The 23,781-nt window shown below is 35.8% G+C and overlaps 1 protein-coding gene across 5 annotated transcripts in view; it reads left to right on the top strand.

Moving 5' to 3' along the window:
• Nucleotides 1–300: 300 nt before the first annotated feature.
• Nucleotides 301–23,781, top strand: part of LOC101978269 (steroid transmembrane transporter SLC22A24) — a 44,642-nt gene continuing 21,161 nt past the window's right edge. For 4 of the 5 annotated variants that reach the window (XM_078045788.1, XM_078045789.1, XM_078045790.1 and 1 more), the window contains exons 1-5: nucleotides 301–981; nucleotides 1,794–1,897; nucleotides 6,480–6,634; nucleotides 6,733–6,901; nucleotides 8,989–9,112. In XM_078045788.1, the coding sequence (XP_077901914.1) occupies nucleotides 580–981; nucleotides 1,794–1,897; nucleotides 6,480–6,634; nucleotides 6,733–6,901; nucleotides 8,989–9,112 (954 nt within the window). In that variant the 5' untranslated portion in view covers nucleotides 301–579. The remainder of the gene's footprint in view (nucleotides 982–1,793; nucleotides 1,898–6,479; nucleotides 6,635–6,732; nucleotides 6,902–8,988; nucleotides 9,113–23,781) is intronic. The other variant, XM_005341448.4, reaches the window with a different exon arrangement.

Here is a 23,781-nt window from a genome sequence, read left to right on the forward strand (position 1 = left end):
AAAACTTTAAAATCACTGTCACTATTTAAACTGAAACAAAATTTCAGTTACCAACAGTCAGCATTTACATTCAATATCTCATTTTCCTTTATTTTAACCAAGAATATTTATCAATAACTTCTAGTGAAAGAAAATTCAGTCCTAACTAAGAAAAGCCATGCTCTGTTCTTTACACAGTAATATCAGAAAGCTTTTTACTTTTGAGGTTCCAACATTCCTTTTCTAAAAAGGACAGATCATTGAAAGGTATGGGTCATTTGGAGATTACATCCGCTGAAAGTCCACTGTTAACTTTTCGTAAAGCTCAAAGATCAGAATCATTCACAGAGTAATCTTTTAAGCAGGTTCAGTTGTCAGCAAGTAGAAGTCTTTTTTCCAAATATTTCCAAATATTTCTGTAACTTTATTGAAATTTTCTGCCTGTCTAAATACATTATTCTGCAGCAGTGAGTCATAGCCCATCAAGGAGAAAGTTGAATGAGGATCAACATATTATAGGCCTTGGAAAAGAAAGCATTTTCTCTTTCTGAATTTGCCTTCATAAAGGGATTCCTTCAGGTGAGCCCCTGTTCAGCCTCAATGTCCTTTGAAGAGCTCCTGGATCAAGCTGGAAGCCTGGGGAGATTCCAAATCTTTCAGTTAGTTCTCTTTTGTATCACCAACATCCTAACATACCCACATATTGTACTGGAGAATTTCACTGCAGCAACTCCTGATCATCGCTGCTGGGTCCAGATTCTGGACAATGACACTGTCTCTGGTAATGAAACCAGGACTTTCAGCCAAGATGCCCTCCTGAGGATCTCCATTCCCCTGGACTCAAACCTGAAACCAGAGAAATGCCGTCGCTTCATCCATCCTCAGTGGCAGCTCCTTCAAATAAACGAAACTCTCATCAACACAGTTGAGGCAGACACGGAGCCCTGTGTGGATGGCTGGGTGTATGACAGAAGCTACTTCCCCTCCACCATCATAACTGAGGTAAGGTGCCTCATCTCAATATACTATTTGTATGATTAAAGAGTTTGGAGGTAATACCAAGAAGGGACTTGCTTTATACATTTAGTCCTTCTGCAGGTAGCAATTGCTTATCTACTTACTCTATGATGCTGTTGAGAATGTACAGTATTGGAGTTAATAAACTGAACAAACAAAACATATACCTATAATTATCATTTAATCTAGTGAGAAAGATCTATAATTTTAAAAGTATACAAATGTTATACTAAGTCAGTGGTTCTCAATACTTGCTGAAAAACTGACCCTGAGAGCAAATCTGGGCATAGGATGCAAACACTAATTTTTTGATGTTCTTTAAGTGATTCAATGTGTGGCCAAGGATGAGAGATATTGTAGTAGTTGAAGTATGGACTGCTAAGAAAAGTCAAAGGCAGGACCCTAAGTCATTTACATGATGAGAAAAAAAGTTAGGGTTTAAAAATTTTTGTAACTCTGTTTTTATATGTTTTAATTGTAGTAGGTAAAGAATGTGTATAATGGAATAAAGAGAGTTGGCAGCCTGAAGCTAAATATGAATAAAGACATGAAGAAAAAAGGTGCAGAACATTGGAAGGTTATAAGGCAAGAGAGAGGCAAGTGCACTTGAAGGGCTGAAATAAGTGGAGGACGGGCGACCAGGGGAGAGTGACTGTAGGTGAAGCTGGGGATTGGGGCAGGATCCACAAAACAGAGATCATATGTGGGAGTTTACACTCTGTTTTCACTGCCTGCAAAGATTTTTAAAGGCTCAAAACCTTCTAAAACTCCAATGTGCTTTTTAAATTCTCTTCCAGTGGGACCTGGTTTGTGAATCCCAGTCATTAAAATCAGTGGTTCAAACTCTGTTTATGACTGGGTCACTGTTGGGAAGTCTGATATATAGCCTTCTTTCAGACAGGTGAGTGTCACCTCACTTTCTTTTAGACTGTTGGTAAAATTAAGTATTCAGTACATACTTATTTCTTTATTGAAGAAATCTTGACAAGGTCTCTGTGCTTTGCACTGAACTGTTTACTGGACTCACTTTCTGATTCTAGGAAACTAAGTATTAGCACTTAATACATACACTGGAAGTTAAGACTTGAGAAAAATTCATTGTTCTGCATTAAGGAGGACAGAAAAGGTTATGTCAATCATACTAGTTTCAGGGAGCAATTTGCAGAGCAAATCCAGAATGTGAGGTGTATGAGTAACAGTTAGTTCAACAAAGGGAAAGAAAGGAGAGTTCAGGGAGAAGGCACTTCCATGATTAAAAGTATGTTCCTGAAAAAAAAAAAAAAAAAAAAAAAAAAGTATGTTCCTGGTCTTGGCAATATTCTGAACCACCTAGACCCTGTAAGATAAATGAGCATAGATACTTTTATACTGGCCATCATTTCACACATGCAGTGTAGGCACACATACAGAGGTAATCATCATTATAAAATCTGAATCTGAGGATTGAGTAGCACTGTGTCCCTGAGGGGATGGTAAGTCACTGGACCTTTAACCTGGATGCTGGTCCTTGTGAAATGACTTTAATAGGTAACATTTGTAACCAGAAAAGGTAATTATTAAGAAGTTAGGAGGATGAAACTTGGAGGTGAGAAGTTTGTGGCTTCTAGCACCCTGGCAGAGCTACAGAAGGCTGTCAACCATGGCTGTCATCCACACATGTGTCCCACAAGAACACTGATGGGAGTGCTGATTCTGAAATCCACCTAGTATTCTCAGTTTAAAATTGTGACTTTGAGCATACACAGATAATTGGTGCCTGTATGGCTTTCTAGATCAAGTGTTCATTTTCCCCTGATTTTCAAGTTTCTGTACTACCAATTTATACTGGATAATGAATAAACAATACTGTTAAATGAAAAATATGAATAAGTAAGTTTTCTTTGAGCATAGATTCAGGTTACTATCCATAAACAGTAGAATAAAAAATGTATTATATTCATATAAATTTCTATTGAGCCACAAGAAAGAACAAACTACTGCCACATGCAATAACAGGGGCAATATTACATAACCCAGGACTATATAATACATGATTTCAAGTTCCATGAAGATCAAAGCATACAGAATAATATATGGTATTAAAGTTCATGATATTAGATATTTTTGGTGAGAATGGTGTCCAGGAGAATGTCTGAGAACAACAACTTCTTCATGAGACTGATGTTCTATTGATTTAGGACTGGTTAAATAGATAGAGTGGTTTTGTGAAAATAATTAAACTTGAAAACATTTGTTATCTACACTTTTATGTTTAATGTAAACCTCAATGAAATGCTTAATAAGTGATGTAACAATGGTAGGGATGTGACTATTGGATTTGGAGTATAATTTGATAGAAGGCAATAGTAGCAGCTAGGAGATTAGTTGTAAAAGGATTAACTTCAGTACTGATGACAGAGATTTGTAAATTGGCCCTTTCAGATCTAAAGTAGTAAATGATAGAAGTCAGTAAAGAGACTTACTTTATTAATTATTTTACTTCACAAATTTAGGGAGTACATTAATTTGGTGTATTTATATACATTAAATACATACAAACAGTGTGTAATTATCACAACAATATGGTTAATATTTCCATCACCTTAAACATTTAAAAAAATGTCTATAAACACATAATATCTATGTGATATTTCATTATGTGTATACCATATATACTGATAAAATCCGGGTAATGAACGTTTATTTATGTCTCCTTATCAATATTTTGGTATACAGCTTTCAAGCTCCTCTCTTCTAGTGATTCATAGAATATACTATTGGTTATTGTGAACTATAGTCACCCAGCTTTGCTGTAGAACATTAGAATTCATTAGTGCCATCCACTTGTGTTTTGGTGTCAATTATTCAACTACTTTCTACCCACCCACCTCTCCCTGCTTCTAGTACCAGAAGTTATGGAGTTCAACCCCCCTATCAAATGAAGGGACCTCTGTATTCCTGACAAATAACCACCCAGTTTTAGAACACTTTAGAGTATGTTTAGCTCACATTTGAAGCTAGCATTTGACTTGCATTAATAATCCATATTTCATCCACACACTATGTTGACCTGTGCCTTCTCAAGCTTGAAAATTTTCTGCTTTTCTTACCCAGGTAATATCCAGTGAGTTTCTGTCACACATAGAATAAAACCCTGAGTTTTTTGAATCAAGTATTGCCATTCTATGATATGGCCCCAGCCTCCCTTCCTCACCTTGTCTACCCGCTTCTCCATTCTGCTAGTCTTCAGAACATCTAGCTGGATTCTACCACATGGCATTTACATTTTATATTCCTTCTGCCTATAATACTTTTCCCTGTGCACTTGTCAGCCCAACTTCTAGGTTCTCAGATTCAAATCTTACCTTCTGAAACGTCTCTTCCCTGATTCCCTATTTAGTGGCACTTCTACCCAAGTTATTCTTGTTGCAATTCCCAGCCTTTAAATTTAATGGGTGTGTGGGCTCTCTCTTGTCCAGCAAGGAGGTCCACAAAACTGGGTAGAGGAGTGTGTGGCTGTGGAGTCACTAAACAAGATCTCTGGAGACCAAGCAGGAAGCAGGTCTGATTTTATTGCACAGTTACCACGTATTTATACTAGGGCAATAGCTAAGCAGATTACAGGCAGCCACCAATGCAATTTCTGATAACTGTCCTTGAAGCAGCCAATTGAGGAGTGAGCCATGGAGCAAGCACAGGCCTCACACCCATGGCCTCACACCCAGGGCTGTGCCTACAGGGTAAGCAGTCTGCCACTCACATGCCTAGCATGAGTGGAGTGGCCTGCCACTCAGATGCCCTTAATGTATGGCATGTATGCAGTACTCCATGCACTTATCCCCACAAATGGGAATTTTATTACTCTTCCTTTTAAATGCCTTATTTCTCCACTGAGTGGTAACAAGGACCATTTTCAGCAGATTGAAGTTTCCCGGAAGAAAGATGATAGGAGTCTGAAGTAAGTAGATATCATGGAGATGGAATGATGGAGATGGATTTGGGGAATGTTTTAGAAGTAGAGGAATCCTGGAGATTAAGATTATTTTCCATTATTATAGAGCTTCTAGTGAGATAAATGGAAGAATTAAAGAGGATATAAGCTTCTAACCCAAAAATATGACTAGACTCTAGACTTAATGCCACTATAGAAGATGGAAGAGAACTAGAGAAGAAGTGGAGAAATGTTGGTGGAGAAATTCAAGACATCTTTTTTGGACTTGCTGAGTGGAGGCTATTTGGCATTGTTTCAGTCAGCTTTTTTGGTGCTGTGACTAAAATATCAACAATAACAAATTTAGAAGCTCTTAGGGCTCACAGTTTCAGAGTTCTCAGTCCATAGGTGGCTGACTCCATTCCTTGAAGTATCATGGTGGAAGAATATGGTGGAGGAAAGTATTAGCTAGGAACATGGCAAAATATAATCTACGAAGACAAAATATAATCTACGAAGGCATACCACCTATCTTTTCTAACCACATGCTACTCAACTATAGTTACCACCCAGTTAATCCATTCAACTGGATTTATGCACCAATTAGTTAATATTCTCATAACCCAATAATTTCACCTCTGCACTTCCTTGGATTGTCTCATGCACATCAACTTTTTGGGAACAGCTCACATTTGTTCACATCTAAACCATAATGGACATATACATGTAGATTCAGGTATCTATTTGTACACGTACATTTGGGTCATAGAAGAGTTCAAGGCTATGAATATCTTGAAATTTTCTATCACACAAATATTTATTTAGTTAGAGGAGTGAGGATAGGAAAAATGTCAATACAGCACAGTGATACAAAGTAGTTTAAACCTGCCTAAAGCAATAACTCACCATGTGCACCATTCTACATTACTGTAACTGAACAGGTCTCACGTGATCAGGCAAGTTTTCCAGTCCTGACATGACATCTTTCTTCTTCAGATTTCAAATACATACAAATTTATTTATTATGTACAATTCAGTATCCATCTATACTTTTCTTCCTTTTACTCGAGGATACTGTCTTGTCATTCTTCTCATCTACAATGTCTTTATTGATTTGGGCAAAGACTCTTTTCCTTGTGTATTCCCATTCATGTTCATGAATTCCCATTAATCTCCATTCCCATCCATCATGACAGAGAAATGTCTCATGTGTTTACTATTTCTCTTTCTACATGATATGAAATATGTGATGTTTTGAGTATGGTGGTTTTCAAGTCTATATCAGATGTATCTTTTTGTCTAATCTTTTTATTAATTTTCTTGATATGGTTTCACATGGCATCAAAGTTCTCTACCATGTGCTTTGCCGCACATTCTGGCATCGCTCACAGATTAGCCAGCAGGGATGCTTACATCTGTGATTTTCATTGTTGACTAGTATTATGGTTCCGCTAGACCACAGTACAATGTCCTACTTGTTAAACATTTTACCCTAATTCTCAAGTTATTTTATCTTGTTTTCCACATATTATTTTTGTTCTGAAATAAGCTAACCTGTTCTGATCTTTCTTAGGTTTGGGCGGAAGGTGGTCTACCTGTGGTGCTTACTCCAGCTGGGCATCGTTGACACTGCAGCAGCCTTCGCCCCCACCTTCCTCATTTACTGCATATTACGCTTCTGGGCTGGGTTGAGTGTCGCGACTATTATGATAAATTCTTTTTGTCTTAGTAAGTCAATAATTTGAGACTTTCATTTTCTCATGCCTGAATTGACTGTGAAATTACCCTTTGCCTGGAATGACAATTATGTACATATTTTCTTCCAGTGTCAGAATGGACAACATCCCAAAGGAAGTCTGTGGGAATAGTCCTGATGATGTCTTCCTACAATATTGGGCAAATGTTCCTTGGAGGACTGGCTTTTGCCATTCGAAAGTGGTACATACTGCAACTGGCTATGTCTGTACCCTTGCTTGTCCTCCTCTTCCCCTCCAGGTATGAAGAGTCTCCACATTCTTTACAAGAGAGGACAAGGTGATAACAGAAGAGCTATGTCACTGGGTATCTGTATGGTCCCAAATCTGGTCCCCATTAACACCCTTTGTGCCATCCAAGGAAATAGGATGGCCATTTAAGTGGAGGTTGGCACTATATGTCACCATTTTTGTATAATAGGCAGAAAATTGTCATGAAATAATTGTAATAGAAAAAAGTCACGGCTGTGGATGTGGCTCAAGTGGTAACATGCTCTACTAGCATGTGTGAGGCACTGGGTTCAATTCTCAGTACCACATAAAGATAAAATAAAGATATTGTGTCCACCTAAAACTAAAAAATAAATATTTAAAAAATCAAACATTTTATTATACTTTTATGAGGGCAGTATAATAATACATAATAGTGAGGATCATTGTGACATACTCATAAATGCATATAATATAATTTCCTATATCTCATTTTCCCTTACCTCCCTTTTGCCTGCCCTCTCACTCCCTCTGATTGCCTTCCTTATGGTTTCTCTTCTACATGTTTATTTTCTTAATTGGTGCACAATGATCATATATAAACATGGAGCTCATTGTGATTTGTTTATACATGCACATAGCACAGTTTGGTTAATTTCAATGCCCAGCACCTCTCCTTGGCATCCTTTCCTCCCTCATCCTTTTCTGCCTTTCTCTGCGATACTGTTCCCCCTTCTAGTCTCATGAGCTCCTTTTATTTTATCCATTTTCTTTCTCTCTACATTCCACATATGAAAGAAAATATTCAATCTTTGACTTTCTGAGTCTGGCTTATTTCACTTAGCATTATGCTTTTCAGTTCCATTTATTTACCAGCAAATAACATAATTTCATTCTTCTTTATGGCTGATAAAAGTCTATGTGTGTATATACCATATTTTCTTTATCTGTTCATCTGTTGATTGACACTAACAATGGTTTTATAACTTGGCTATTGTGAATTGCACTCTTACAAATATTGAAATTTATGTATCACTAGAGTATACTGATTTGGGGGTTTTGGCATAAATTTCCTAAGTCTGGAAATGCTGAGTCATGTGGTGGTTCCATTTCTAATCTTTTGAGAAATCTCCATACTGCTTTCCAAAGTGATTTTTACCAATTTGCAGTCCTACCAATGATGAATATTATTTTATTCAATTTTTTTCCCCGATGTGATTTAAAGACCAACCAGAACAATTGTAGAAGAGGAAAAGTTTATTTGAGTGCTCAGTTTCATAGGCCTTAATCCATAGAAGGCCAGCCTCACAGCTCATGGCTTGAACATGAGATATGTATCTATTGATTTTAAATTTTTGTTTCTTTTTTCCTTCAGCATTTTTTTGCAGTTTTTATTTTGTAAGTCCTTGGTTAACTTTTAAGAATTTATTCTGATTGTTGACATTATAAATGGAATTATTTTGTAATTATCTCTTCATGTTCTTCATTATTAGTGTATATAAACACCACTGACCTTCTATGTTGAGTTTGTATTGTGCTCTTTGGCTGCATTTTCTATTCATTAGCTAACATATCTTTTTTTTTTCTGGAATCTTCAGGATTTTTTTACATGGAAGACCATACCATCTGCAAACAGATAGTTTTACTGTCTCCTTTTTAAAATATAGTTGTCTTTTATTTCTTTTTATTGCCTAATTAGAAACCTATAACTCTAAGTTCTATGTTGAAAATAAGTGGCTTGCCTTATTTCTGATCTCTGAGAAATATCTTTTAGTCTTTCACCATTAAGTATGATGTTCACTGACTTGGGTCCTACAAAAACATTATGATGTGCGAATTATAGATAAAAATTATATATGAAAAAATCAAAATGCAAATGGATGATTTATACCTTTTGATCCTTGTTTACTGATCTCTATAATTATTTTCACACATTAATGGCCACATATGTCCCTCATCTTAGTGAAAAACAAGTCCAGTGGAAAAGGAAGATTTGGTTAGAAATTACACAGCCACAATAATAAAGTATGTATAAATGGAAAGGCAAATGAATCTCAAGGTTGTGTGAAAATTAAGTAGTTGAATATTTACTGTACCTTTCTTGTCTTCTTTAATCAGGAAGCTGGTGGAGTCCTTCCGGTGGCTGATTGTCACAAATCAGCTAGAAAAGGGTGTAAAGGAACTTAGAAGAGTTGCACACATAAATGGAAAAAAGAATGCTGAAGAGACCCTGACCATAGAGGTGATCTGGAAGGGGGACTGGGATAAAATGACATGAGCTCATAATCACACTAGGCTATGTTCCTGGGTCTCTGGGGGTGACTAAAGGGTCTGAATGAGAATGATGAATGAGCTCTTACATCTTGTCCTGGTTCTCCATGGATTCATTGTAGAGAGAAGACAATGAAAAAATATATCAATTATTTGGACATAGATATTGCAATTCATTGATGGAAATACACTAATTGTACACTACTTCATTGTTCACTATTTAAGTAAATCATGATCCCTTTTAAGTAAAATCATAAAGCCAGTAAGACAAAGAGTAATTGAGCATGCAAAAGATAGCATTAAAATTATTATTTTAATTCCATCCATTTACTTGGCAATTCAACAAATATTTATTTTATTTTATTTTATTTTTTATAGGTTGTTCAAAACATTACAAAGCTCATGACATATCATCTTTCATACATTTAATTCAAGTGAGTTATGAACTCCCATTTTTACCCCAAATACAAATTGCAGAATCACATCAGTTACACATTCACAATTTTTACATAATGCCATATTAGTGACTGTTGTGTTCTGCTGCCTTTCCTATCCCCTACTATCCCCCCTCCTCTCCCCTCCCATCTTCCCTCTACCTCATCTTCTGTTGTTCAATTCTCTCCCTTGTTTCCCTCCCCCCTTCCCCTCACAACCTCTTATATGTAATTTTGTGTAACATTGAGGGCCTCCTACCATTTCCATATGCTTTCCCTTCTCTCTCCCTTTCTCTCCCCCAACCCATCTATGTTTAATATTAATCTTTTCCTCATGCTCTTCCTCCCTGTTCTGTTCTTAGTTGCTCTCTTTATGTCAAAGAAGACATTTGGCATTTGTTTTTTAAGGATTGTCTAGCTTTGATTAGCATAATCTGTTCTAATGCCATCCATTTCCCTGCAAATTTCATGATTTTGTCATTTTTTAGTGTTGCATGATACTCCATTGTGTATACATGCCACATTTTTTTTAATCCATTCATCTATTGAAGGGCATCTAAGTTGGTTCCACAGTCTAGCTATTGTGAATTGTTCTGCTATGATCATTGATGTGGCAGTATCCCTATAGTATGCTCTTTTAAGATCCTCAGGCAATAGTCTGAGAAGGGCGATAGCTGGGTCAAACGGTGGATCCATTCCCAGCTTTCCAAGGAATCTCCATACTACTTTCCAAATTGGCCTCACCAATTTGCAGTCCCACCAGCAGTGTACAAGTGTACCCTTTTCCCCACATCCTCGCCAACACTTATTGTTATTTGACTTCATAATGGCTGCCAATCTTACTGTAGTGAGATGGTATCTTAGGGTGGTTTCGATTTGCATTTCTCTGACTGCTAGAGATGGTGAGCATTTTTTCATGTACTTGTTGATTGATTGTATGTCCTCCTCTGTGAAATGTCTGTTCAGGTCCTTGGCCCATTTGTTGATTGGGTTATTTGTTATCTTATTGTTTAATTTTTTGAGTTCTTTGTATATTCCGGATATTAGGGCTCCATCTGAAGTGTGAGGGGTAAAAATTTGTTCCCAGGATGTAGGCTCTCTATTTACCTCTCTTATTGTTTCTCTTGCGGAGAAAAAAACTTTTTAGTTTAAGTAAGTCCCATTTATTCATTCTTGTTATTAACTCTTGTGCTATGGGTGTCCTATTAAGGAATTTGGAGCCTGATCTCACAGTATGTAGATCGTAGCCAACTTTTCCTTCTATCAGATGCAGTGTCTCTGATTTGATATATAGGTCCTTGATCCATTTTGAGTTAATTTTTGTGCATGGCGAGAGAAAGGGTTTCAGTTTCATTTTGTTGCATATGGATTTCCAATTTTCCCAGCACCATTTGTTGAAGATGCTATCCTTCCTCCTTTGCATGCTTTTAGCCCCTTTATCAAATATAAGAAAGTTGTATTTTTGTGAATTGATTTCTGAGTCCTCTATTCTGTACCATTAGTCCACCTTCCTGTTTTGGTACCAGTACCATGCTGTTTTTGTTACTATTGCTTTGTAGTACAGTTTGAGCTCTGGTATCTCTATACCTCCAGATTCACACTTCCTGCTTAGAATTGCTTTTGCTATTCTGGGTCTTTTGTTTTTCCATATGAATTTCATGATTGCTTTATCTATTTCTACAAGAAAAGCCATTGGGATTTTGATTGGCATCCCTTTAAACCTGTAGAGAACTTTGGGTGATATCGCCATTTTGATGATGTTAGTTCTGCCTATCCATGAACAGGGTACATTTTTCCATCTTATAAGATCTTTTTCTATCTCTCTCTTTAGGGTTCTGTAGTTTTCATTGTATAAATCTTTCACCTCTTTTGTTAGGTTGTTTCCCAAGTATCCTATTTTCTTTGAGGATATTATGAATGGAATTGCTTTCCTCATTTGCTTTTCAGAAGTTTTGTTGCTGATATACAGGAATGCCTTTGATTTATGCGTGTTGATTTTATATCCTGCCACTTTGCTGAATTCATTTATTAACTCTAGCAGTTTCTTCGTAGACCCTTTTGGGTCTGTTAAATATATTATCATGTCATCCACAAATAGCGATAATTTAAGTTCTTCTTTTCCTGTTTTTATGCCTTTAATTTCTTTTGTCTGTCTAATTGCTCTGGCTAGTATTTCAAGGACTAAATTGAATAGAAGTGGTGATAGAGGGCCTCCCTTTCTTGTTCCAGATTTTTAGAGGGAATGCCTCCAGTTTTTCTCCATTTAGGATGATGCTAGCCTGAGGTTTAGCATATATAGCTTTTACCATGTTGAATTATTTGACCCAAATATTGAAAGGGAGGCATCTTTTGAATGTTTTGAGGAGCAATGCACAAACCCATTGCTGTAAGTGAAGCCTCTAACTGAGTCAAAATTTCTGAAAGTACTTCTGGATTAGCATGATCCAATAAAATATCATCCATAAAATGAATTATATATGCATCAGGAAAATTATTTCTTATAGGAGCTATCACTCGACCCACAAATTTTTGACATAAAGTTGGACTATCACGCATCCCTTGAGGCAAAATCTTCCAGCAATATCTTTTAACAGGTTCTTTAAAATTAATTGCTGAAAGCAAATTTTTCACAATCCTCATGATGTAACCTTATTGATAAAAAACAATCTTTTAGATCTATTAGAATTTAAGCTATAATTTAAAGGAATTGCTGTAGGAGAAGTTAGTCTGGGCTGCAATGATCCCATATGCTGAATTGCAAGTTTTTTGCCCTTATTCCTGTAGTAACCTCCAAATACTTGACTTTTTCTTATTAACAAAAATGGGGGTGTTCCAAGGACTAAGCATTGATTCTATATGACCAGCCTGAAGTTGTTCCTCAGCTGACATATGAATTATCTTAAGTTTTTCCCCTGAGATGAGCCACTGAGAAATCCATATAGGCTCTTCTGTGAGCCAGGTGATCTTTTCTGCTGTTTTTTGGACCAGGAGACAATCAGGGACCCTAGTAACAATTTTGATTTGGAGTATTTACTAATCTCTGTCAAGGAGACTAGTTTTTAAGCAGATACTCTACCTGATAATTTTCCTCATTATCTCCAAGAAGAAGCCCTTGATGAATTTCCTCAAATGATCTCACAGAATTTGGAGTTACTAATAATAATCCTATTTTGCTTAATATGTCTCTTCCCCATAGGTTTACTGTTAAGGACTCTAACACATAAGGTTTATAAACTCCACTGTTCCTATCAGGATTCTCCCAATGGAGATAATTAGCACTTTGAGCTGGCTGTGAGATTTTTCCAACTCCTTCTAAGTTAGCTGGTGCTATATGTAAGGGCCAATTCTTAGGGCAGAAGTGACTGGACAAGACTGATATATCTGCTCCTGTGTCCACTATACCTATGAACCTTTTACAATTAATTTTAAGTTCCAGTAGGCAGCACTCCTGCCTCACTAGTTGAGACCAGTACACTCTGTCTGGTGGTTTGGAAACTGAATTTACTTGTGGGTGTCCATCCGAATTACAGGGTTACAAAATTAATTGAGCAATAGTATTTTTTGGGAGTAAGCCAGAGGGCATAATTTGCCTTATAGTAATATTTAATTCTCCCTCAAAACAAGAATCTACCACTCCAGGTACCACCTCGATTGCCTCTTTTAAATCGTTAGGTCCCAAAATTAACCCCATACTTTCTCTAGGGAATGGCCCAAAAATCCCAGTAGGGATTGGTTGTGGCCCTAATTCAGGATTTAATTCAATTATCATTGATGGTTGTAAAGAAACTGTCTTTGAGATCTTCTCTGGTAGAAATGGCGGCTCCCCATAGTTGGCTGTGATGATGTTAAATTGTGCAACCTTTCTTCTGGTTCCCGTTTTTCAGGCCTGGGGATGGAAGTTTTTTGACTCCCTACTAGGCGGAAGTGAAGGCCAGATTGTAGCTGATCAGCACAATCTTGGCCTGCCACGTGGTCTTTAATAGACCGGTTTGCGGTCTGATAGATCCACGAGACAAAATTAGAATAAAGTTTATTGGCACCCCAGTCACCCAGAGGGAGTGGCTGTCTTAAGCAAGCTCTGTACAAGTGGCAGATTAGGACCGTAAACATCATAAGCATTCTTTAATTTCTTAATAGTTTTAGATAGAATTACCGCATGGATGCAAACACACTAGTCTTGGTCATTAACCTGTTCAAAAACCGGGAAGAGTTGGAAGTCACTAGTGTCTTCCCCAGCTTCCTGTGCCTTTCTAATTTCCCACTGGAATGGAGTTAGGAAAGTCATCACCAGTTCAGAATACCTATTAAACTTCGTCCTTTTAACAGAGAGCAGCTGAATTCGAATGGCCAGGTCAAGTGCCGTTAAGCAAATTCTGTTGAAATTCCCTGGAAAATTTTGGACTTCATTGTCTGACTCCTCTCCCTCAGACTGTGATTCCTCCATGGACCCTTCCCTGTTGCCATGTTGACTCTGAGCTTGTAAATCTCATGGAAGAGAACTCCCTGTCTCCCTATGAATCTCCTCTGGGTCCTCCTCTCCAGGAGAAGGCCCTTCTATCCCCTTGGAGGCCTCCTCTCTATGACACTCCTCTCTGTGGTCTTCCTCCGGATTACTCTGGTTTGGCTCAGGCAAGTGGTCTTGTTCTGAGGTTTTTTTGTTTGCATATAATTTGTTTTAGTTTTTAACCGGCTTAGAGGATAAAAGAGGTTTCCTAAGCCTCAGGCAATTTTTTCCATTTGAATAGACTTAATGGCTCTCTGAATACCTTTCAATAGATCTTCAGCAGGCCATAGACTATGGCCCATGTAATCAAAAAGACAGATCTCTAATGCAGTCCAAATCTTTTGAATATTGTCAATGTTTCCAGGTAATTCATTAGAAAGGCAAATTGTATGTAATTTCCTTCCTATTTTTTCCCCATGTATGTAAATTTGGTGAATCTTGGTCACAAAACCAAGGGTAAAATTCACCTACAATCTTTAAGAATTGTAGCAACTGGGTCTTTTTGACCTGCTTTCCCTTCTGATTAATTATTGTCTCTAAAATAGTCAAATACATGTCTTTATTGGTAGAAGTTAAATTTCCCATCATTAAAGATTTTTTAACGTCTCTGTCTCTTTGCTCCAAAACCTGCCTGGTACTTTCAGGACCCTAAAAATTGTCACAAATTCTGCATTTCTATAGTGCGCTTTCTAACTCAACCTAGTGGATTTAACTCGTGCCTCACGTTAGGTGCCACTTTGCTAAGTGTCCAGCACTGGCTTCATTAAAGAAGGTTCTATTCATGAGAAAATGCTAGGGAGTTTTTAATTAAAGAGACAAGACTCTAATTACCTTTAAAACTGGCTCCAGCATGGCTCTTCCTAGCTCCAGCCTCCAGCCACCTAATGCAGTAGTGAGGTTTACTGAAGAGGCTAGCAAGAGAGAGAGAGAGAGCATACCAGGGAGTGGGCTTTTATTTGGGAATAAAAAATTCCAGGGAAAATCCCATCCAATGAAGGTTAAGGGGGGCAGCACCCCAAGGTCATGGGTGATGATTGGGTTTTCGGGGCAGTGGCCAGACACGTCTCTGCACTGACAAGCCCTTGGACCTAGAGAAGGGTGGGGAAAGCTCTGACACACCTGTGTCTAAGTGCCTCTCACCCAGCCATGGAGGTAGCTCAAATCACATGGGAAGATGGCCTTCCACAATATATAAAAGTCCTCTCTTACTTCTTTTGACATTAACATTATTCTCACTAGAGAGTAATAAAATTTTACCTCTGTGAAAAATCTTTGGACAAATCTTTTTTTCTTTTTTTTTTCTCTCTGAAGTTCCCTCCTCATGGGAGCCAGATTCTAATGTGGCTTATTCAAAAAATACTCTCATTAATCCATTTAAAATTCTTATGCATCTACTGTTTGCCAGCATTTTAATATATATTAATAAGCAAATAAATCAGAATCTCTGCCTTTAAGGAACTTACATTTTAATTTGGGACAAAAATTAAGAGACAATTACAAAAAGAGTGTTATGACAAGTCATATGAAAAGAATTTTTGAGATAACACAGAGAATCTTAGCTTTAATCACCAAAAAGTATTTGGGGATGATTGATAAAAAGAAAGCTAAAAAGCATTTCAGGCATCACACAAACTGCTTGGTGGAAGGACAAATGATAGACTTTCCCACATTAACTCTGAAAGAGTAAATGCCCTAAAGAAGAAATTGTTAATAAAGGAAAACAGATAAAAAAGGATAGATTCTCTGGCTACAAAATTATTCTATCTTTCTGACCCACTAAATAAATTGATACATTCTCAATTTCCCCCAAAGTCTTATTTTTATAGCATGTTCTTGAAGTTCAGAATATTTTTTAATTGCCATTATTTGAACACTTGATAGGAGAGCACTCTAACACTGATCTACAGAATCTAAATACTTAAATGAGGTCCAAGTGTGGATGAGACTACTTATGTGTTGTTCTCTAATCATAGAACCTGTATTTGTAAATCCATGAAACTAAAGGGACAAAACACATGTCTGAGACATATCCAACATATACAGATGATACAAGTGTAGAATAACTACTGTAGACATTCCTGTTCAAAAAGGAGATTGAGACACAGAGTCAATTATTAAATGAAGAAAGGCAAAGTTTAGAAATTCTGAGTAGGTTTCAACGCTTGGAAAATTGAAGCAATTTGACTCTCATAACTGCGTGTCCCTGGGCTACAACTTCTGAATTTCTTCCCTCTCATAAAATGTATAAATATATTTTCATTTAAAAGGTGTTTTAAGCAGCTTATCTGTGGTATTATTTTTGGGAGCCTTTCTCACTTGATACTATTTCTGTTCCCTTCAGTCAAGTTGGAAATGTTTTTTGTGACAAATATTTCTCAAAAACATTGTGGAGCTCCTATGAACTTCATTAGAGTTTACAAAAAATTGTAACATTCCAACAAATATCTTTGACATAAACCCTTGACATCTTTGTGTGCCTGAAGTGGCTGAGAGAAAATACACTTAAGTATCTCAGAAGTTCTATTGTTTGTTTGAGATCTGTTCCCTCTAAGATCTTGAGAAACATTGTACAGGAGGTGATGTATATGCTAATTACCTAATTTGTCCATGTAAACAAAACATACATTGTATTTTATAAATGTCAACTAAAGTTATAATTAATTACTAAGAAATATTGTTCTTTCACATGCTGGACTTTATCTGTAAATTAGGACTTATTTCCAGTCATGTTTTCCTGAAAATATTCCAAAGCTATTCCTCAATGTTAGTCTCAATTGTCAAATGGAAAGGCTGAAAAATCCTAGTTCCTTTTATTTAGTTTTACTTCAATGTACTTTGTTCTCCCTATTTTTATTATTAGCAAGAAATCAGAATATTTCTACCCACTGCCAAATTCTACATCCATTCAAAAAATTTAACCTTTTTTTTTTTTTTTTACAGTGACATTTCACTCCTAGTACCAACATGTAATGAGTTCTCTGTTGTTATGGAGTAATTTGACCCTAACAATATAGTGTCTTAAAACAGCAACATGGGCAGTGATTAGCTGGGTCCTGTGGTTAACAGCCTCTTACAGTTTGTGGTCAAGATATTTATTGGGGGTGTAATATCACCTAAAGTCTCCCTGGAGGAAAATTTCACTTTCAAGACCAGTAACATGGTTTGGGAAAGGATTAAGTTGCTCTCAGACTCTTGGAATAAGGACTTCATTCCCTGTCATATTGGTCTCACCAAAATAATAGCATTTAATTTAAATGTAGAGCTGGATAGGGGATCAAGCAAGGTAGAAATAACAATTTTTTTGTTATCTACCTTTGGAAGTAGTAATCCATTACTTTTGGTGTATTCTGTTTACTGGTAACAATTCACTATCTGCAATCCATAGTCAAGAATAGGGGCTTACAGAACCATGAAAACCAAGAGGTGGGGATCAATGAGGGCTACCTTTCTTTTTTCCATGTAGTTATTGGTGCATTATAGTTGTACATAATGGTGAGGCTCATATGGGCACAAAATATAACAATACAATTTAGTCAATATCATTCCCCAGTATTTCCTCTTTTCCTAGCCTCCTACTCCCTCCCTTCTAATCTACTGACCTCCCTTTGATTTTTTAGGAGGTACACCCCACCTTTGTTTTCCTTCTTCCTCTCTAGTTTCTACATATGAGGGAAATCATACAACTATTAACCTCTGAGTTTGACTTATTTCACCTAACATAATTGTCTCTAGTTTCATCCATTTTCTCGAAAATGACACAATTTCATTCTTTATGATGGATTAATACTCCATTGTGCATATAGACAATATTTTTTTAACCATTCATCTGTTGATGGACACCTAGGCTGGTCTCATTTTTTGGTTATTGTGAATTGTGCTGACTTAAATATGGGGATGCATGTACCACTGTAGTATAATGAGTAATTTTTTAGGATAAATATCAAGGAATGGTATAGCTGGGGCAAGTGATGGTTCCATTCCTAGTCTGTTGAGGAACCTCCATACAGATTTCCATAATGGTTGTACTAATTTTTAGTTCCAGCAATAGTGTAACAGTTTTCCTTTATCTAACAGTGTTCCCTTTCTACCATATGTTATTGTTTATATTCTTGATAGTTGCTATTGTAAAAAGAGTGAGAGGACATCTCAGTGTAGCTTTCATTTGCATTTACATAATTTTTAAAAAAATGTTAATGATTTTTTATTTACTTGTTGTCCATTTGAATATTTTGAGAAGTGTCTCTTCAGTTCATTTGCCTACTTATCATTTAGGTGTGTGTGTGTGTGTGTATGTGTTTAGCTCTTTATGCATTTTGGAAATTAATCCTGTGTCAGAAGGGTAGCTGACAAAGATTCTCTTCCACTCACTTCACATTTTAATTGTTGGTTTCTTTGCTGTGCAGATTCTTTTAAATTTTAGGCCATCCCATTTATTAATTCTGGGCATTAGTTTCTGACTCTTGACTGTCCTATTGAGAGAGTCATTGACTATGTTGAAGTGTTGACCCTGTTATTTTCTAGAATTTGCATAATTTCTGGTATAATTCCAAATGTTTTTGATAAATTTTTGGTTGAATTTTATGCAGGATGAGAGATAAAGGTTTAGTTTCATGCTTCTACACTTGGTTAATCAGTTTTCCCAGCACCATTGGTTAAAAAGGGTATCTTTTCTCCAATGTATGTTTTTGGTAATCTTGTCAAGGATTAGATGACTGTATATGTAATGGGTCATCTCTATGTTCTGTACTATTGGTCTAGTGTCAGTTTTTATGGAAGTACAATCTTTGTCACTTTAGCTTTGTAGTATAATTTGAAGACAGGCTTTGTGATGCCTCCAGCATTGCTTTTTTGGCTTAGAATAACTTTGGCTATTCTTGATCTTTTATTATTCCAAAATGAATTTTAAGACTGTTTTTTCCACTTCTGTAAAGAGTGTCATTGTCATTTTGATGCAGATTGCATTGAATTTATATAGTGCTTTTTGTATTATAGATATTTAAAGAATAAATTAACTGTGCCTCCCCATAAACATGGAAATATTTCCATCTTCTTGTGTCTTTTTCAATTTTATTCTTCAATCTTGTATAGTTTTCATTGTACAGATCTTTCATATCTTTGGCTAGATTTATTCCTAGAATTGTGTTATTTTGGTTTTGGTTTCTTTCATGTGTTTTGTTTATTTGCTTGTTGTTTGCTTTTTTGTTTTGAGTCTATTGTGAATTGAATTATTTTCCTGATTTCTTTCTCAGAAGATTTATTATTGGTGTACAACAAAGCTATTTATTGTGTATGTTGACTTTGTAACCTGCTACTGTGCTGAATTTGTTTATTTTTATCAGCAGTCTTCTGATAAAAGTTTTAGATCTTCTAAATATAGGATTGTATCGCCTGGAAACAATGATAATTTTACATCTACTTTTTCTATTTTTATTCCTTTTATTTTCTTCTCTGATCTAATTGCTCTAATTACAATTTCTAATATATATTGAATAGAAGTTGTGAGGATATAAATCCTTGTCTTGTTCCAGAATTTAAAGGAAATGCTTTCAATTTTCCCTTATTCACTCTGATATTGGCTTTGGGTTTTTGGCATATACTATTTACAATATTGAGGTAGTTCCATCTATCCTTACTTCCTTCCTTTTTTTGTCAAGAATATGTACTGAATTTTGCTAAATTCTTTCTCTGCATCTATTGACATGACTATGTGATTTTGTTCTTAATTTATTTATGTGGGAAATTACACATATTGATTCGTGAATGTTAAGACATCCTTGCAAGATTGGCATAAAAATCAATTTGGTCCTGGTGTGTAATCTTCTCAATATATGATTGAATATGATTAGCTAATATTTTATTAAGAATTTTTTCATTTTAGTTCATCAGGGTAATTGGCCTGCAGTTTTCTTTCCTTGATGTGTCTTTATCTGGTTGTAGTATGAGGATGATAGTGGCTTTATAGAATAAATTTGGAAGTGTTACATCCCTTTCTATTTTGTGGAATAATTTGAGGACGATTAGCATTATTTCTTCTTTAAAATTCTGGTAGAATTCAGATAAGAATCCATCTGACACTGGGATATTCTTTGTTTGAAGACTTTTCATTACTGCTTCTATCTCATTGGTAGTTATCATTCTGTTTAGGCTGTCATTCAAAGCTGTGAACAATTATTTCCATATGAAAAAAAACTCCCTCTTTATTCAAGTTTATACTCTGGCCATCTTGATCATTTTTCTTTTTCTTTTATTGATTCTGTTTTAGTTATGCAAGACAGTAGAATTTACTTTGGTATATTTGTACAAGCATGGTTTATATCTTATTCTAATTAGGATCTCAGTCTTGTGGATGTACCCAATTGTGAGGTTCATTGTGTTCTATTCATATGTGTACATATGAAATAATGTCAGATTAATTCCACTGTCTTTTCTATTTCTATCCCCTTCCCATCCCTTCATTCTACTTTGTCTATTCCACTGAACTTCTATTTTCCCCCACTCCCATCTTATTTTGTGTTAACATTCATGTAACAGAGAAAATTCTGACCTTTGGTCTTTTGGGATTGACTTATCTCTCTTAGCATGATAGTCTGCATATCCACCCATTTTGTGGCAAATATCATAAAGTCATTCATTTTATGGCTGATGTATATTGCATTGGGTATAGTATATATGCCACAGTTTCTTTATCCATTCATCTGTTGATAGGCATCTAGTTTGGCTCCATAGGTGTGCTATTGTGAATTGTTCTGCTGTAAACATTGATATGGCTGCATCACTACAGTATGCTGATTTTAAATCTTTTGGATATATACTGAGGAGTGGAATTACTGGTGTTTCCATTCCAATTTTTGAGAAATCTTCATACCACCTTCCAGAGTGGTTGCACTATTTTGCAGCCCCACCAGCAATGTATGAGTGTTTCCTTTTCCCCACATCCTCATTAACAATTATTGTTCCTTATATTCTTGATAATTACTATTCTGACTGAAATGAGATAAAATTCCATTGTAGTTTTAATATGCATTTCTCTAATTTCTACAGATATTGAATCTTTTTTCATATATTTGTTGACCATTATTATTTTTTTTAACATGTGTCTTTTTAGTTTCTTGTCCCATTTATTGACTGGCTTTGGGTGAAGGTAATTATGGTAGTGGTGGTGGTTATGGTGTTGGTATTAAGCCTTTTGAGTTCTTTTTATATCCTGGAAATTAATGCCCTATCTGAAGTGTGGGTTGTAAAAATTTTCTCCCATTCTCAAAGCTCTCTCTTCACACTCTTGATTATTTTCTCTGCTGGAAAGAAGCTTTTAGTTTTATACCATCCAGTCTTTTGAGTTTTTATTTCACTTCTTGTACTTTAGGAATTTTGTTAATGAAGTCTGTTCCTAAGCAAATATGGAGTGTTGTGCCTACATTTTTTTTCTATGAGGTGCAGTGTTTCTGTCTAATATCTAGCTGACCACCTTAAACTTAGAATATTTTCTTCATAGGTAGAGTTATATTGAAAAAGTCACCATATGACCCAACATGATCTGCACATTCAATGCAATACCCATCAATATATCAACTCTTCACTGGTCTAAAAAAAGAAAAAAGAAAAAAAAGGGTCCTAGAATTCTTATGGAAAAACAGAAGACCCACAATAGCCAAACAATTTTGAACCAATAAAATATCACTGATATATCACAATATCTGATTTAATATTATACAATAGAGTTGTAATAAGAAAAATTACAATTAATGCTGGAGAAGATGCTGGGGGATTGGAACTCTAATTTTTGAACTCGGCAAAAATGTAAATTACTACACTCACTATGGAAATCAGAATAGAGATTCCTTTAAACTAGAAATAGAACCACCATATTGCCAGGTATAAGAGTGAGTAATTCAGTATTTATCCAAAAGACTTAATATCAGCCTACACTAGATATACATTCACAGAAATGTCTATGACAGAAGAAATCACAAGAGCCAACTTATGGAGCAGGTATTCATCAATAGATGAAGGGATAAAGACAATGCTATATTTATACACAACAGAGTTGTATTCACCATAAAGAAGAATAAAATTTTATCATTTGCCAAAAAAATAGATACAATGTGAGATCATTATGTTAAGTGAAATAATCCAGACTTATAAATTCAAGGTCATATGTTTTCTCTCATATGTGGAAGTTGGATAGAAAAAGGAAAAAAGGAGATTCTCATGAAAATTGAATAAGACTTAAGAGTAAAGAAAATTATAAGGGGGAGGAAATAGAGTTTAATGGGGTGTTACTTGGAAATGAAATTAACCAAATTATGTTATGTGCATGTAGGAATAAGCCATAATAAAACCCATTATTCTGTATGATTTCTATTTTCACCAATAAAATTTTGAAATTAAAAAATTATTCCCCATGTGTGCTCTCAAGCTGATGATTTTAGCTTGCTACTTGAGCACTTTGAGCATACAGGCACTTTTCCTCTCAGTAGACAAAACATCTCCCAAACAGATTATATTTTCTTTTAGTCATCTGGTAGGAGGAATATAGTAATAAATCATGGCAGGGAAATTATGTATTTTCTTGCAAGCATAAACCTCTGCACTATCTTTAAACCAGGCAGTAGTACTAGATTTTAGCAGGGAGGAGGGGTCAATATTTTTTCATGCCAAGTAGTACTAAGGAATGAAGAGATTCAAAAGGATCAAATGCCTCAACTCAGGTATAACCATCCCCAAATAAGTTCTATTTCTCAATTAAGGCCAGGTCCTTTCACACAGAAACAATACAAGGTTCATATCTTCAAATTTTATTGACATTATTTTTAAGAGTTAGTCCTGGGTCTTGGTCTTCAGATTTTTCTGTCCTCTACTTGTGGAAGATGAAGGTCTCCTTATACACTCTCTTTATATAAATCTTCTGGTTTTCACATCCTACTTTAGATTGGTAGTCAATCACTACTAGTCTTCCATTGTCTTTCTTAAATGCATTCATGGCACTTTACAAGAGCTACTGAATTCTAAAGTCCTAACAATTATTCCTTTGTTAAAAACTTTTGAAATCCTGTGATCATAAACAACCCATCCCAGTTTACCACCAGTGAAAATTTTAATACCTGAATTACAACTGCATGTACCAGCTAACACCACTATGGGATATTCATTGGATGATCTAGTTCTAGATTCTCATCATAGCATCAATTTATTTGACTACTACCAGACAATTACAAGTATTATACATCTGCTTTCCCAGAAACTGGGAAATCAGAAATTTGTGTGCAGAATGTTTATTGAGGTGTTTTTTCAGGACATTATCTGTGAGGAGAAAAAATGGAATTAGGCAGAAATAAAAGTCAGAGTATAATGCAGTTGTAATAGAGAACCCAGGAGATCTTGAAAGAAATACTAGAACTAGGATTGCCCATGAGAATTCCTCTGCCTTGAAGCAAGGAAGCATGATTTTAATATGCTTGAATTCTTTAGTTATTGGATAAGGACAAGGGTATGGCATTGGGTGAGAAGATTTTCTTTAAGGGAAATTCCCAGTGGGGGCCACAAGAAGCAACCATCAACACTCCCAGAAACTGGAGAAGTGAATAAGACACGTGAGTAGGATATAACAGCATCCACTAACCAGAGATTATTGTAAATAAAATATTGGAACATAGCCAAACCCACTTCATCTTTCATTATGAATGACTGTTTTGTGCTACAGCA

Source organism: Ictidomys tridecemlineatus, chromosome 4 (assembly GCF_052094955.1).
Source record: "Ictidomys tridecemlineatus isolate mIctTri1 chromosome 4, mIctTri1.hap1, whole genome shotgun sequence".
Taxonomy (NCBI): Eukaryota; Metazoa; Chordata; class Mammalia; order Rodentia; family Sciuridae; genus Ictidomys; species Ictidomys tridecemlineatus.